Source organism: Xiphophorus hellerii, chromosome 4 (genome assembly GCF_003331165.1).
Source record: "Xiphophorus hellerii strain 12219 chromosome 4, Xiphophorus_hellerii-4.1, whole genome shotgun sequence".
NCBI lineage: Eukaryota > Metazoa > Chordata > Actinopteri > Cyprinodontiformes > Poeciliidae > Xiphophorus > Xiphophorus hellerii.
Genome location: NC_045675.1, coordinates 4,882,882 through 4,901,053, shown reverse-complemented (window position 1 = coordinate 4,901,053; position 18,172 = coordinate 4,882,882). Strand labels below are relative to the sequence as shown.

Here is an 18,172-nt window from a genome sequence, read left to right as displayed (position 1 = left end):
TATTTCCAATGGAATTGAGATGACATGAATAGATAATTTCAATCTAAAATCTATCCAGTGGCCCATTAGGGTTTATGATATGTTATATCTCATAAGTAGAAGTAAAGCAATGGCTGTTTAGGGAACAGAGCGCAACATTTATATTCTTCCTATCTGCGGGGTTTCTAATCTAGGTTGATATCCAGAAATCTCAAGATGTTTCTGGTTGTTCATTAATCTACTACAACCACAGAAAGAATGTAACATTTTCAATTTAACTGAAAACATTACTGTAATGACTGTCTTCATCACATTTTTTTCCTCCATCATTGTTGGTTTTTAAAAAAATTCTGTTCTTTGCAGCATTTTTAATTAAGCTGATGTCACTATCCAATCTGTTAACTGAGAAAAGTGGTGTTCTCATTGTTTTTCTTGTCTATTCAATTATGCAAATGAAATGGACAACAAGAAAGCAAATGCTCCCAAAAACACAGTAGGAGCTAATCTTAGAGCCATAACATCAGACATAATATAATCTCTTTCTGAGTTCAAGCAGCATTTTGGATAGCTTTTCTGTATTGTGTAAGTCACAGACATGTTTATACAAAAAAAAATTAAGTAAAGTCAAATTTGGAGGGAATTATGTTAATCCCATCACCACTGTATTTCGGTTCTCTACTTGAGGAGTGTAAAAGTATGCATAGTTTAGCAAATAATGATCCTGCATCACTTTCCGATATGTTTGACGCTGCAGCAGACACAGTTTAATCAACTTGCTGTTTGAGAGTTTTTGGATATATTGAAAAATGAAGGTGTTTAGCATCACTACTCTGAGATGGCTTATACAACATGTTTCTCTCAATACAAACTGTTGCTTAAATATAGAAGCAGTGACCTAATAATATTAATATATACATGTTACACTGCAAATCTTCAGTTAGTGTGGATGAAAATTAATTTACCCCATCCTGATACAAATAAAAACTACAAATTTTGTATCCCTCACTACAGTACATACAACTATGTAAAGTGATGTGATTTAAAAATGACATGCATACTTCAGACATGGAAAGACATCATGACTCACAAAATATCCTTCACCCATTCACATATAGAGCTATATAACACAAAGCATTCACGATTTTTGTTTTGTTTTAAAACAAACATTGCAATGATTTTGACAAAATATTCAGATTTTCACCCATGACAAATGAGAGTGAACTGATCCCAACAACTTTAAGCTTTTATCCAATACTGGACTGTGCAGAAAGCTCCTCACTACACAAATCCTACATCATAACCTATAATATGTAGATGCTGCTTACAGTATTAGAACTTCTTGACCTGCCCTACCTTTATGTAAAAATGACTCGATTGCTCAAATTCCTCCCTTGTGCAGCCTTGGGTGTAGTCTGTGCAACATTTTAATTATCTAATCCCTTATTATGCAGCTCAGTGTTGCTTACCTGATAACTATGTAGGTGGATTGGGCATCATCCAAACTGAATGTTAGCACATCATTCCCTGTTTGAAAGCCAAATCTTATTAGGAAAGTCTTTTTTTTATATACCAAAAAACCTGTTGGCAGGGGACAGTTGTGCATTTCTGAGAATAGGTTAAATATAAGGTGCCTTATGGAATCTGATTTGGGTTAAAAGGCACAATAGAAGTGCAGCCTATTCTCACTTAATATGATCAGGTCACAGCTTATAGATGACCTGCTCTTCAGGAAGGCAGTGTTCGTAACATGTGCCTGTCTAAGGCTGCAGCAAGCTACTGCATATAAAGGAAGAAGGAGACAAATATCCCACAGCTGGGCTAATCAGTCTCACCTGGCACAGCTCCACAGGCTGCCAAGATCCACCTCTTCCACTGAATCTGAGCCAAAACCACAGCACATGCACGTCAGTAATATTGGGGACATTGAATTGATGGATGATTAAATGATTAATAATCAATTAACAGTACCAAAATAATTTTATATCTTAAGCCATTTTTAAGCTCACACTGTTGCAGAAAAATGTATATTAATAGAATTCACCTTACAAAGTACCTTAATATGATTTGGAAAGTTCAGTTTTATTAAAATCCTGTAACAAGAAAAGGCCTATTTCCATCTGAATGCACAGCAAACAACTAGAGCAGCTAAGGTCCATGATGACAGGTACATGAATATACAGAAGGCCCAAGTGATAAATACTAGTCCTATTATTATTTTCCAATTCACTTACCATGACAACCTAGAAAAATTCAGTCACAGGCAAAGATTTTTTTCTTCTGTTAAATAGTGCCCTGGCTAGCAATCTCATTATAGCCTTCTTTTCCACAATGACTGAAAACTGCTTGTTTTTTTCTGGAGACAAGGGCATAATACATAGAAAAAGCTTTGTTGAAGGAGAATTGAATTTATTTTTGGGAGCCTGAGAAAACAGATTTGTGGTGTGACATCATCAGGAAATGTTCAACTGTGTAATTCTCATGGTCAAAATCGGAGTTAACAGGCTAGTTGTAAAAGACATATTACATTTTAGAACTGACTGTTAATTTGCCTTTAGCACCTTTCTTTACTCTTATGTTGTGATAATAAGTCGACACACACAAAGTATGCTTGTGTGTACAATAATCCACAATAAATCAGGCTTCCTTTTTATTGATTCTTATTTTCCAAAGCACATATCAAAAGTATATAGCATTCAAGAACAAAATAAAATCCTCCATAATTAAACATATATTGTTAAACTTGTAGAATTGGCACAAATCAATCACCCATAATGTACAACAGGATACCTCTGGCTTCTGTATATATTTATTTTACTAATTTAGCCCAGGTTATGACGAACACTGAGAGAATATATTTCAGAGTTTTGCAAATAGTTATCTCATGAATAAGCTGTCAGTCTCTCTGCTCTAAGCTGAAACTGGGTGTGGTGGACCATCCTGTTCTTGGAGAACCCGGTTTCAGATAGTTCAGAGGGACCGCTCTGCTCCTTATCTTTAAGTTACTGCTTTATGACCGACCCCCACCCCGCTTGGAATAAAACCAGGCTGCTTCTGGGGGACAAGTTAGAGTTTTCTGAGACACTACTGTTTTTCTGAGACTCACCCTCTTTGCAAAGAGGGTGAGTCTCTCTGCAAACACTCTCTGTTTGGTTCTTTATATGTACAGGTTAAAATACCCTACACTATGCAAGGGAGGCAATAACAAGCAAGCACATGCAACCAACCAAATATTCAGTTGTCTGGATCTTGCCCACTTAGAAAACTGCCCATATACCGCACACTGACATGTTTTTATTTTTGCTTTTATTTGGGGTGGATTGTGCTCTTTGTTTTCTTTCTTACAATTGGCATTTTAGGATAGTTCTGAGTCAAGCTGAAGAAATTATGCAGGTGAAAGAAGTATTCATCTCCATGATACAAGATCTATGCAGAGTGTGGCACAATGTCTTTTGACCCCAGAAAATCCATCTTCAATTGTAGCTCTGCTGGCGTAGAATTCTCCAGGATTTGTTCATGGCTTTCTGAATCCTGCTCTGGCCAAGTATTGATTTTTTACGAGGTTCATCTATTTCAGCAGACTATTTCCTTAATTTATTTGTTGCATGCTTAGGTTATGGAGTGCTGTCAAAAGTTGCATTATTTTAGTTCTTCTTTTGTGTGAATTAGCATCTATTTGATCCAACCTATATTTGCATGAAAGTGTGAGTCAAACAACATGTGCATTTTGCCAGTATTTGTCATGGCTCTTTTTAATGAAGCCTATTATTCTACATTGATGTGTCAGAAATTTCATCTTGAGGAGTTCATAATTAAATCTTACAAACAATTTCAGGCTAAGTCATGAAGAGACAACAGATTTTATTTACATGTAAAATGTACATGTGATAAAAAATATTCCAGAAGGCAGTTTTAGAGTTAAAAAGCTGTTATAAGTAACCAGATTTAATCATCTTAAATGGGGAAAAATCTATCTAATTAACATATTTTGTTTGCCAAAATCAATTAATTTAGGCTTTTTCCACCATATTTAACAAAAAGGTAGCAGTCAGCCTGCTGACTGCTACCTTAATACACCTGATAAATTAATAATTAGCACATATGATCACATTTATGAAAGCAGATTTTTTTGCCAGTTTTAAGCATGCAGGTAAGAATTAACATAATTCCAAGGGCAAAAACATATCCAGCAATCTGTGCCACCTGTCAGTATAAAAGTTATACAAGGCAATTTTGAAACAATGTAAGCTCATCAGTTACAGATTAAAAAAAAGATTATTCACCTTTAAAATATGAAAATGGACAGAGAAAATTATGCAGGCGAAAATCATAGACAAACCTTAAAAAGTCCATACCACTCACCTCGGGCCTTAGTTTTTGTGGTTCATGTTAGCGCTCATTAGCTACATAAAAAAGACCAGACAAGAATGTCTTGCTTAATAAAGTTGTCATGAGAGTCTCTTAAAAAACTAAAATATGATTGCAATCTCATCCATTTGAACCACAAAACTACTAGAACAATGTTCCTCTGACACCAAAGTGGAGATGTGTAGCCATTAGGCACAGCATCATATTTTGTGAAATCCAAACACAGTATATAAATACAAACCACAAATACAATACAAAATCATTTCACAGGGCAAAGATCCCAAACGAATCAGCAAACCTGCATCAGTTTTGAAATATGATCAGGATGCTGCACACTTTGGTTCGAGTGCAACACAGTGGTGAGATCTTGACATTGAGTTGGGCTTAAACAAATCTCCTTGGAATTGAATGAACTGAAACAATGTTTAAAGAACAGTTGTACAAAAGTTTTCCAGTTGCTTTCCCCTCATAAGAATAGTCTGAATTGATCATTATGCCCACATGTAATATTCTTTAAATAAATTCTTGCTTAGTATGGATTTAAAATGTAATTGAAAGATTAAAGGTGGTAGAACATGTTACTACAGTTGAGGAATTAAACTTTACAGCATGATATGTAATACTGTATAGAAATTGTCAGATTTTACACCAATACTTGAAGATGCTCTTTGATCTGCCTCCCTCATTTTGCTAATAAGAACAGTGCAATCCTTTGGAATCGTTTTTTTTCACACCGAGTTCCAAGTAGTGAATGAAAAATGCCAGACACAAAACCACGCTTCTGTCGCCATGTGAATGCTGGAATAAAGACGATTGAGAGGAGAACAAAGCAGAATACCCCCTCAACCCCTAACACACATTATTTAGCCTGGCACGTTATGAATCTACTACAAATCCCTTTACAGCATGCGCAGGAAGAATAGCCTTATGTGATAATGTGCTGAAAGGCTATCACGCTGCAGCAGATGCCTAGCTTCAATGTGGGAGAGCGTCCCTTGACAAGGCTTCCACAAGCTGGGATGTATTGACATGAACACTCTGGAGACAGCCATGGAATCAGGGCTGTATAGCTACTGCTTTGCTGGCCTCCCCGTGGCACAGCTATAAGCACATCCAGAGCCCTTTCATCTGTAAAGTTGAGACAATAGCTGAGAAGCTCTGCGGAGCATCTAGGAAAGGGTAAATAAATGTGACCATAAACATGTGCGCAGAGAGACACAATCAAAGACCTGCTGAAGCAGATGATTGCCTTTGATAGTCCATGTGATCTCTACTAGAGAACAGTATGCATCTGCGTTATCCAGGGACAACCACCAGCAGCAGGGAAACAAATGTTTGCATTGCAACCTTTCATACGGCCTACTGAAAAGTATCTCCATGTACTGAATACACTGATGGTCAGGGCTCCTTTTGCATTTCTTTCTGCCTGATCATGGTGAGGCATGGAGGTTCTGCTGTCTCTGGTCTTCTTCTTGACAACAACCCATAGATTTTCTGTGGGGCATAGGTCAAGCAAGTTCACTGGCCAGTCAAGTGACAGTATATTCTTTAAAGCAAGTATTGTAATTGAGGGAAGGTGCCAAGCTAAATTAGCATCTGCATAAGGCAAAGAGAAGCACACAATTTCCTGATAGAAAGCTGCACTGATTTTAGACTCGATACAACACAGTGGTCCCACACCAGCTGATGACATGGCTCCCCAAATCACTGTTGAGTGTGGAAACTTCACACTCGACCTCAAGCAGATTGGATTTAGTGCTTCTTCCACTCCTTCTCCGCACTCTTCAACCTTGAAATTCACATTAAATGGAAAATATACTTTCATCTAAAAAAGTGATTTGAACCACAAGAATACAGAATGTCTTTCAAAACATTGATATTGCTTCTGCAATAAAGAATAAAATTGAGCCAAACCTACCAAATGTTGACTTTAACCTCTGTTCGTGTTTTGTCAGTTGTCAAAACTGACAAAAGACGGACAGTTTAAGGACCTTGTCATTTTTATTTTCTAATAAGAAGCATAAGCCACTTTTAGACCTAGAAGTTTGGTTCAGGCTAAAACTAGGCAATATGCAGGTCTGACTCATTATACCTATCATTATTAGCTCTAAATCAGGACTACATATAGTAGAATTAACATTGGCTCATTCCTAAGTAAGGTCTTGCCATAATGTTGAATTTAGGTTTATTGCTCAGAGGGAAGACTGCAATCAAGTCAAGTCAGGTTTGAAGTTGAGGCATTGTCTAAATTCTACGGGTATTCCTATGGTAATCTTTTGAAATGCAGGGTGAGGCTTGTTCTCTTTTATCTTGGAGGTAAGAGTTAGGAAACCAATAAATTATTGTATTCACTTACTGATTAATGCAATATGTTAGCACTCATTGCATTAATCATCTCATTTGCTTTTCTTTGCTGTTTCTTTCAATCCTACATTGTCTGAACATCCTGCATTTAATTCCAATATCATCTATTAGCTGGCCGCCCACTCTTTTATTATAGGTTGTGTATACCCAGAAGACAGGGCTTTGCAGAATCTCATAAGCCAGAAGTGGTAATGCTGATTTGACAACTTAGTCTTTCCACTCTCCTTCTATTTTTTAAAACCCAGTTAAGATTTTCCCAGTTGAGGCAGGTGACCCTAATCTAACCAACTCCCAACACTCCCAAAAGATAAGTGAGCTAAAGCTAAATGAACCCACATAAGATGCTGGAGCCACCCTGCCTCATGCAAATCAAACATTTGCAATCAAATTAAATGGAATCACTGTGAACACGCTGCTACTTTGGCTGAATGACAGGAGCTGATTTGCGTGCGTGGATAGTAGTGATGATAGTGTCTCTGTGTTACTGTGTGTTTGACAGAGAGAGAGAGAGAGAAAGAGAGAGAGGCAGGTGGATAGGGGGAGGGGTCGGGGGTGGTCCAGACAGTCGGTCCTTGTGTACCCTACCTCACTCTCTGCCTCTGCGCATCACTGAAGGGGGAGTTTGGCCGCCGCTTTCCTCGGCCAGTTTCACCGCCTGGCTGGTTAATAATAACACTTCCGCTCCTGCGTTACTCCATCATCTTTTCTCTCCTGTTTTATTCTGTGTGTCCGACACCATCCGTTGAACGCGAACGCCTCGCCCCCCGCGCGTTAGATGGAATACAGGGGGTTGCCAGCCGCGTTTATCTTCTCCTAACTGGGAAACAGCGCACGGGAGGGGGGCGGGAGGGAGACGTTTGAGGACTAAAACACAGCCAGCCGTGATTCATGGACGCACCGCGCATCATGAGGACACAGCCACCGACAACAAGGTATAACAAAACTCTATTCAAATACAACCTCAATATTTTATATTTTTTTAAATAGCCGAATTCGTGCTTCCTTGTATTTATTCTGGACAGAAAATTTTGAAGCGTTTGGCTGTGATGCGTTCATGTGTACTATATATTGTCTTATCGCTGCATTGGTTAGTATTGCCTGCATCACGGAAAAATCTTTGACAGCCTCTAACCTGTCCCCGCTGCAGTGAAATGGGCCATTTTTTTTTTCTACAAAATGTCATTGAGGAGAAAGCACAGATGTTCTCTGTTTATGCTGTTTGCATTGTGAGAGTAGCTATTAAGCAAAACATCCCCGTCCCTGCTTTAAAAACGCATCCTCCAAGTCTCTCAACCCAGACTGAGTAAAATCAGCTGTATTAGTTATTATGTAACAAATCTGGAATTTTATTTTTAGGCTGTCATGTTACTTTGAAATAGCTTTTCTCTATATTATGCAGACATCTTCGCAATTTATTTACTTTATTCCATTTTCATATAGCTCTTGAAGTGGTGATTTTATTCTCTCAATTAAAGTTCATTATACCGAGGCCGTATATATAGGAGTTATTTAAAAATCCAAACAGAACTCATCATTTATTGTCTTACTTACAGGACTACTTCCCCTTGACATGACATTGGCAGTGAAGCTTGAAACTACATTGTTTACCTTTCTGGGCACTTTTTCTTCTAATGTGAAGTGGCTTACAGCTCAATGATTTGTCTGTCCTGTCAAGCCAAATTAGATGCGGACACGATTAAACAGACAAAGAACAAGCCTAGATGCATAGTAAGAGGTGATGCGAGATTTATTCTAGTATACTTTGTCTAATAATTATCGTGTGAACTTGTAGCATTTCTCAATGCATAAGGGAAAGGAAAATGTATATAACATGATTGGTCGAGCAATTTCAAATCAGAATGTGTCATACTGTATTTTAATACTGTATGTGCCACGCTGTTATCTTGGCTCTGATACTGCTGCACATGTTTTGGCAGGCAATGTCAGTTGACTGGAAAGTAACCAAAAGCAGGGTCTTAGAACTTCTTTATCCATTTTAATTTCCAGAAATTAGACTGCAGAGTTGGCAGGAGAAATGGGAAGTAAATTGAATGATTAAGACAAGTTATTCTGTCCTGTGGCTGCAGCATTTTTTTTTATTCAGATCTGCTTTTGTTCTTTTCTTGTTTGGTATATAAATCATATTGAAACTCATTTCCTCATAAGTACAAAAATCAGTAGGAAGATTTGTGGTAGAATCATAACTAAATACAATGCAGGCGGCACTGAAACCACTGATGACTCACAGTCCGTTCTAAAAATGGTCACAATACAATTTATGTCTTTAAGATCACTAGAAATTCAAATGAAATTGTCTTGTAATGTGGTCTCTTTCTCTATCTCTCAGTTCTGTGGTGCTTGCTTAGCATTTGATTCAAATGGAGGTTTTGTATTTTAGCAAAATAATTTCAAATATTTTTATTAAATAACCTAAGGTATGTACCTGCTTCTTGTAATAAAGACAAAATCTTGTTTGTTCACAGGGAGGACCTGGCATAGGCATCTCTGGCTAGATGAAGTGGTTCAGCCATGCAATGTTCCTGGAAGTCAGTGATTCTGCTGGCCTTGGCTTCGATTGCCATCCAGTACACAGCCATCCGGACGCTCACCTCTAAGCCTTTCCAGCTGTGCCCACTGCCCAGTCCCCAGAACTGCGGTCTCGGGGCTCAGGAGACAGATCCTTCCTTTGAGCGGGGACCAGCAGGTGGGGCAGGCTGTGATGACTACCCTTACTTTTCCATCAACGCCACCCGTAAACTTCATATACTGGTCTTAGCCACCACTCGCAGTGGCTCCTCTTTTGTTGGCCAGCTGCTGAACCAGCACCAGGAGATATTCTACCTGTTTGAGCCTCTTTATCACGTTTATGCCACATTGGTCCCACGTCAGTCACACACCCGCAACCCTACAGACCGCCGCGTGACGCTAGGTGCCAGTCGAGACCTCTTGCGCAGCCTGTATGGTTGTGATCTCTACTTCCTAGAGAATTATATAAAACCGACACCCACAAACCACACTACGGACAAACTGTTCCGTCGAGGTGCCAGCCGGGCATTGTGCCAGCAACCTGTCTGTGATGCCTTTGGTCCAGGGGACGTTAATGTGGAAGAAGGAGACTGTGTGAAGAAATGCTCAACCTTAAACATGACGTTAGCAACAGAGGCTTGTCAGGAGAAGAAGCACGTGGCCATCAAAGTAGTTCGGGTTCCTGAAATCGGAGATCTGCGGGCTCTGGTTGAAGATCCGCGGCTGAACATAAAAGTCATTCAACTTGTGAGAGACCCACGTGGTATCCTGTCATCCCGGATCGAGACATTCAGGGACCCATACCGATTGTGGCGCATTTGGAGGGCCACAGGGAGAAGACCGTATAATCTAGACATGAATCAGCTCACAGTTATCTGTGAGGACTTCTTTGGTTCAGTTTCAACTGGTCTTAGTCATCCCCACTGGTTGAAAGGGAAGTACATGTTGGTTCGATATGAGGATTTGGCCCGAAATCCACTTCTAAAGACTCAGGAGATCTATGACTTTCTTGGGCTGCATATGGATAAAAATGTGAAACACTGGATACGTGCAAATACTCGAGGAAGCAATGAACCTTCGGCAAAACACAAGTTTGGAACAGTGAGGGACTCAGCGGCTAATGCAGAGAGTTGGCGTTTGAAACTGTCCTATGATATTGTAGAATTCACACAAACCATGTGTCATAAAGTACTGAAGCAGCTGGGTTACAAGGCTGTGAAATCAGTAGAAGAACTGAAAAATCTGTCCTTCTCTCTAGTGCAGGACAAAAGATTTGTACCATTTTTGTAAGAAAGATAGTTCTCTAATAACTATTTTTGATATATTTATATTGTTGCCTTATAAGTTCCTCAGTTTGTTTCATTTCTTATGTGATTTTGTTCCATGAAATTTGCACTAAATTTTGGAGGTGTCTGAATGCACTAAGGGAAGTGTTAAGTCCCCTGTGATACAAGACCACACATTTTTCACACATAAAAGATGCTACGTTGCAAAATTTAAAATTATTTGTCCATGAGTGGAATGATTTCAAGGCGCTGTCTCCGTTATTTGCTGTATAAAATATGTCATTTCAGCAGAAGTTAAATATTTGTCACTAAAAACATGGAAATCAGGAAGGACTCCGTAAGGCATACATGTTTTTTTAAGACCTGTCATGGCAAACTTTAACTGTACAAGCTCTACTGTGCAATAAATAGTGAATGTCGCAGTCAACCTTTATCACTGTGGCATTTTTATCCATGTGGGAAGAGGAGAGATACCTCTGACAGATGCCATGCTTGCAAAGGATAATTGCAGACAATTAATAGGCTCTCAAGTGAAAGGGACAGAATCCCATTGGAGGTCACAGGCATCTCATCTGAGGATTTTATAACCATCTGTGATAGACAAACACTCACAAATGAGAGGTAATGCTAAGATCTTTACTATGGAATCCTTTTTTTCAAAAGGATTATAAAATTAATGTAGACCATAAATATTCCAATGCAAGTAGATTTTGAAGCACTGCAGTGAAGAGCCATTGATTACTTTTATTGTATTTATAATTTTGTTGTAATTTGCTGGGGGGGGGGGTTTGGTTAAATTTATTTCCCATCCATTTCCGCCAGTGATTACAGTATTTGTAACACTATTATATGTTTGCAGATTCAGGTACTTAGTTAAAAACTAAATAATTTCCTTCTTTTTATGTCGCCTTATAAGCAGGGATTACATAATAAATAACACAGCAGAGCAAATAGACACTATGCATTCTTTTTCAACCAAAAAGCACAGCTATTTTGACATTCTGCCTTGTTTTTGTGTTTATCTCGTAGATAAAAGATTTAGAACCCTGAAAGACAAGTCCTTGTGGAGCAGATTCAAGTGTTTCCAGGATGTGTTCCTGACCAACACTAACACACAGCAACCTTTCTAAAGTTGCATCTACATTAGATCATACACAAAGAGTATTACACTAATGGCTGTCCATAATCTGGGACAAATCCTTTGATCATTAGTGCAGCTGGTGTGCAGTTTTAACCAAGCAGTGTTAATGGGCTCAAGGTTGAAATACAGAACACAGCAGTTACATAAATAAATGTGTCAGTCTTTCCTCCAGCTTGCTAAAATAATACTAAACTCATGCGACAGCAGCCAAGGCTTTTGGAAAATGTACAATTTTTTATTTAACTCTGAAAGAAACAGGCACCTAATTCCATCTTCAACTGCTTTCCTAAACTCAAGAACAAACGTAGGGTAAAAATGTGGTGGTCTCATTTAAATTAAAACATAGCATAAGCTGTTGGGTATTGATGGAGTCTCCTGTCATTATTGCTGTAAAATATACAGTTTGCTCCTCCAGCTGGTGAAAATCTGTATGCTTGGTTTGCACAGTTAATTTGCATTTTGAAGTCATGTTATTTTAGCAGTGGCTTATTTGGTAAATTGCCTTTCCAGTTAGCGGTCATTTCATGCTGCATATTGTACTTTATAATCTCCCTCTGCTGCTGTAGGAGCTTAAAATCTATGGTGGTTCAGACTGCATTGCGCAGAAGCTGGTAAGGATGTGAGCACAACGTATGAAGTTGCACCTCTAAAATGCTAAAGAAACACATTTTAGTGTGATTTTGGTAAAGGCATTGCATAATTAAAAAAACCTTGGTGTGCATATGCTACACAGAAAGCAGGTTACTTCAGGGCAAGACCAGATATGATTGTCACTTTTTTTTTCATTTGAATTTTTTTCAGAATTCCAGAAATGAACTACTTGCATGGTTTTGAAAGGCAGAAAAGCCATTTTTTGTTTTATTAATGAGAAACACAATTAATTAGCTAATAAAAATATTTATGTTGAAACTAATAAATCAACTTAACACCAAAAAATGGCAAAATACTTAATTTTCTTTATTTTTGTGGCTATTAAATACTTACGTTCTGGGTGCTGTGAGGTACAACTCTTGAGTTAAGATGTCTATTTATTTGCAGACAATGACCACTTGTTTTCCCATAAGATATAAACCCTGTGAATGTAGCATCACACGCCCAAGCTCATCAGTATTGGTGACCGGATGTCCATTGAGATGCAGAGCACAAACCTTTGATCCTCCTCTGTTCTGAGACTGGAGGCAAACTCTCGCTCTTTCTCTCTTCCTGCGCATTCTCTGCCATCTACTTCTTTCTTTCTGTCTTTTTTACAGACATCTCAGGGGATTGTTCCTGTGCTTCAATGCTCTCTATGTGTTTTTTAAACTTCAGCGTGGAAGTTTCTGAATGTGTTTAGAATAGTTTTAATTCCATACTAAAAAGAGGCAGCAGAAATGGAAAACTGTGTATCTTTTTGGCACTTACGGAATGTATTGACAACGAAGGAAAAAATCCTTTTGTCAGAGAGTAAGACAAGGGGACTAACAAAAGTTTTCATTTTCTTAGCTCGAGTTTTATTTTGTACACTCATTAATAGTTTACCAGTTACCAACTCAGCCAAGATGTTACAATCAATACTAGCTGAAAACAAACTGTAATTTAAATTTGTTTGACAAAGTTTGTAAAATTGTTCCCCTTACTGGCAACAATAAACAGATGAAATCAAATTTACAATTTCACATTGTTATACCTTTAGCAGTGTCATTCAATATTAATTATTTGAAAATGCATAAGCAACATTTGCAAGCTTTATTTTTTTGAGGCTATTAACACATGTCTAAAATAAATGATATTATTGTAGAAACAATTTGAAGCTGAACAAATGGATGTTAACAGTTTAATTGCAGATTCTCTCCCATGCACACATACACACACAATCTGCATCATGATCCCCATGTGTCGGTGTGTTGGTGCATCTCTGAGCTTTTGGTGACCCTTATGTTGTTTTTTGTGTCCCAAGGCTGAACATATGGTTCACAAGCTACTGGGAAAAATGACAAAAAAAATCCTCTTTACTCCACCTCCCCTACCCTCAATGTTTTATTCCACTCCTCTCTTGAAGTGATTACAATAATTTGACCCTGTGACTGCACAGCAGAGCAGATAGATCTCTGCTTCTCTATGCTTTCTAAACTGTGCTGTCAGAAAACGTTCTGGTCATTACATGCAAGAGAGTTAAGGTAATATTAAGTGTGCAGAATTTGCTGCTAGTGATGATGTTAACCTTGGATGTTTTCCGATGAAAATTTGCTATCTACGTAATTTTTCCTTTGTCTTTGTCTCAGTCTGTGAGTGTGACTTGTTTTGTGCTGCCACTTAGCAGGAAACAGTCTTGGTGCAAAACGAAAAGCCCACTGAACTGCACAGATCAGCTGAATTGTGCTGCCTACTTGTGTCACTGCTGCTGAGGCGGATGTGCACGGTTTTTTTTTTACTCTGACAAGTACACATCATCCCTTGACCATCAACAGATCACCTTTTTGCGAGTTGATTGGTGTTCAACTCTACATACGAGCAGCCCTAGCTGCAGTTTGCATAAGTGAGTTGATTTTAGGACAGAGCTAAACAGATCCATGAAGAGAATTCTCTTAAAAATCATGGAAACTTTTTGTTCAGCTTTCCTGCACAGGCTGTCAACCAGGCTCTTATTTGATTGCTGGTAAAAGGACAGTTGGGGGTTGGCAACTGGAGCTTTGCTAAAAATGATACAAGCCGTTTAATTGAAGCTGTCAGCAGGTCAAGGCAATAGAGGCACAGCAACCAGGTCATTATGTAGTTAGAGATCCAGAACACCATGTTACGTGTAATGGGCCAAAGTGCTTTTGAAAAAAAGGAAAAATTTTCACTGTAATAATCAAACTGGAACCCCTAGTCCTGTTGATAAAAACTAAAGTTAAAATACTGTAAAATCCTATCTTGAAATAACATCTTGAAAATAAGTAAATCTAACACACAGATTATTTGGATTTTGTCGGTGTGCTGTTTCTCGACACATTTGATGTTGCACGAAGCATGCTTTTGAAGTATTTCAAAGCCTGAAGTTGCAATGAAATATCACTTGTAATATAATCATTGAATAAATTACTTTTTGTGGTAACCTATTTTTTCATACTTAAAGGTTTAATAAATGAAAGCAGTAATTCTTGTGTCATGCCTGAACTTATTTTAAGAAATTAGTAAGGGGGGTGAAAACTAGAAATGATAATCTGACTCTTAAATACGAGGAGATGCAGCTGCAACTGGCACGGAGAGGATAGTCTCTGAGTCTCCTGCTCTCATATTCACACTGAGGAGCCATTGATGGTAAATCCCCCCGTGGAAAAGTGGTTATAGGTGAGTGAGAGAGAGCGTGTGCATGAAGTTTTAGTCCAGCTTACGTCACTGTGGTCAGCTGTGACCAGCTGTGGCCAGCTGTGGTCGTATTGCATTGCTCTCATTGCTCAAATTCTCCCTTTTGCTGGCCTGAAAAACTGAAATGAGATTAGCGAGCACGCACAAAGGCAAACAAGCAGGAGCAGTCATGAGCTTATAATGAAGCTCTCAGAGCTGTGGGAACAGAGCAAATATTGAAGGATCTCAATTTTGACAATAGGATATGTAGATTTACAGATATTAACTTGCAAATCTAGGCTGCGGAAACCATGTGCAGTGTCAACCGCACAAGATGCAGAGATTAAAGCTGAACAGGGTGGTGTGTGGACATGTCAACTTTTGAGAATAACTCCTGATCAAACTCTTGACTACCAGACAAGCATTTGTTGGTAGTCTGGTAGCTCAGACTACCAACGGTTGTAAATCAAGGCTCTAGCAGTACAGTGATGAAGTTTTGAATGATGCCAGCAATGCAGAAGTGACGAATGCCTTCTTGGATTTGTTTTATGAAAGTCCATATCTTGATTCATGATTTAACATCCAATTTGTATATGGAAGAACACATTTTCACTATAATTCAGAGACAAATCGATTTTCTTATGCATTTTTTGCATCATTATGTAGGCTTGGGTGTAGATTTCCATCAGCACTTTTGCCAAACAAGTTTGTCATGTTCTCTCAAAAAGAGAACATTCCTCCTACAGTTCTGGGGTTCTGACTTGCAACATATGTTCTTCTCTACTCTGTCAGTTCTGTAGAAACCACTAGCACATGTGGAGTCTACTCTGTCTGCTGTCTTTGCATCCAGCATCCACCCTGAATAAGGCTTTGTATTATTTAGACTAATATTTTATTCAACAACAACCTCAGTGGCTTTGAGGCTGTTCCAAATGACAGCACTTGATATGAAACGCTAATTGCAGCATCAGAGATTAGTCTGTTGTGAGCTCCCATGAACCTGGAATTCAGTAACGCAAGTCTATTTAATACACATTTTGTCAATATATATTTCTAGATACATGAATTGGATTTTCAACATCTCAAACTTTAGAAAAAGCTATTTCTTTTAATAAAGCTTAACAAAAGAGACCGGGCCCTACAAGGAACATCAACTATGCAAATATGTGTAAAAATGTTCTTAGTTGCAGGAGCAGTTTAGGAGAAGCCTGAAATTGCTTAAAATATTATTGTTGCATATTCGGCATCAGAGACTCCACAAGGAGCTTTATCAGTCAGCATTGTGTCTGCGGTCAGCTTGATTGCCTGGCAAAAAGCATAAACTTCAAGCAGAAAGTGTTTGTAAAGAATAAAACACATGCATGCAGACGACGGTCCTCCCCCGTAGGAAAAGAAATCTCATTTCAATTTAAGTGTAATCCACTGGCCCTGACCAAAGTGTATTATAATACCCCTTACAACACTGAGCCCAGGGATACTGGAGATATCCACACCAATATCAGTATATGTAATAAAAACCACAAATCACTTACTGTTAGTATAAACTTAAGTCAAGCGGGTTGTAAAGTTAAACATTTTTTTGTAAAAAGGAATGGCTTTGGAATAATTTGATAGGTTAATAAACAGTACTGCTGAAGGATGGCTTCACAGGGTTCACATAATATTAACTTTCACTTGTTGAATGATTTTAAAATAAATCCAATTGTGTTTTAAGCATTTTATCATGATTCAATAATAATTAGAGAATAAAAATGTAATTAGACAGTATACCACAAGTTATAATGTCGTATATATCATATAGTGATGATTTGTTTGATAATGGTAAAGTAATGAAATATGAATTTAAAGCCCACATTTTTGTAAAATATTCACAATCAAAATGCATACCCTCCAAAAACTTCCTCTTTGTCTTGGCAGTCCATATAATATTTTCTAAAAAGTATTAGGTTTTCTGAAGATGCACGTTGGCAAACATGAGGCAGATTTTTTGTATTCTTCTTGGTGGTTTTGCCCAGCAGCTTTCTTATTGTTGCATCATGAACACTTATCTTAAAAAAAGGTGAGTAAAACCTGGAATGTTTTAGATGGTGCTCACGATTCCTTTGTGGTCTCCTGAAGGAATAGTCAAGGATTTTGGTACATCTTCTCCTCTTATCAGTTTACTTTGCTGGAGCCTTATGACTTTAGATACAATTAAATATCAATTTCTATCAATATCTTCTTGATTTTCTTCAAATCAGGATTTTTTAGCCAACTTCATGTTCTCAGACAGGTTCTGCTTTAGTAATATATTGATTCTACACATCTTGCAAACAACAATGGATGCAGCAAAATTTAATCCAAAAATGTGGCTATTCACAGTTATTTCATGATTTAACAAGATGACGCAATCATATTTTCACATGGCTCCAGGTTTCTTCAGATAGTTTTTTTTTTCTTCCTAATAATTTGCTGAAGTGATTTTTTGCTGAAGGTATTTTTCCTTGGAACTGATAGCGAACATCCATTATCTTACCTATGTACAGTTCTGTGTTAATAATTTGTTGACATTTCACATTTTTGTTTGTTACTGAAACAGATTTGAGGTCTGAAAAAAAAACTGCTAAAGGATGAACTGAGCCACAGTCATCTACAGTACAATGCTGTCTTCAAGCCTTCTGTACAGGAATTAACTTTTTCCATACAGGCTCCTCAGTCTGAATACATCTCCTTCATTAGTGGCCTTAATTTTTCAAATTAATTTGACAAATTACATTACATTTTGAACTTTGGATACCCACTGAAGAAAATAGAAAATACAAAATTCAATCCATCTTGATGCCAAAGTAGTTTATCCAGATGTCATGGCCCACTGCTCAGTTGTTAGCACAGTTTCCTTGCAGCAAGAAGGTCTTAGGTCTTAATCACAGTCTGGGGTCTTTCTTCAAGGAAATAACTTTTTTTAATGTGGATTCTCTCTAAGTTATTCAGTTTTGTCCCACAGTTCACAGTTGTTGGTTTAATTGGTCTTTCTAAAATTGTCCTAATGAATGAATATCTGTGTGTGTGGTGGTTTGTCTTATATCTCTGTGTTATCCTGTGATTGACTGGCAACCTTGACTCTTATAATAATGTAAGAGCTCTGCTCCTTCACCCCCCACAACCGCAACCACCACAATGAACCTTTCAAGAATTTAGTGAGTATATAAATATCTGGACAGGTGAA

The 18,172-nt window shown here is 38.0% G+C and overlaps 1 protein-coding gene across 1 annotated transcript; it reads left to right on the top strand.

Moving 5' to 3' along the window:
• Positions 1–7,312: 7,312 nt before the first annotated feature.
• Positions 7,313–14,778, top strand: chst1 (carbohydrate (keratan sulfate Gal-6) sulfotransferase 1). The gene is made up of 2 exons (XM_032561281.1): positions 7,313–7,640; positions 9,192–14,778. The coding sequence occupies exon 2, from the start codon at positions 9,238–9,240 to the stop codon at positions 10,522–10,524; it is 1,287 nt and encodes a 428-aa protein (XP_032417172.1). The 5' UTR covers positions 7,313–7,640; positions 9,192–9,237; the 3' UTR covers positions 10,525–14,778.
• Positions 14,779–18,172: the final 3,394 nt, after the last annotated feature.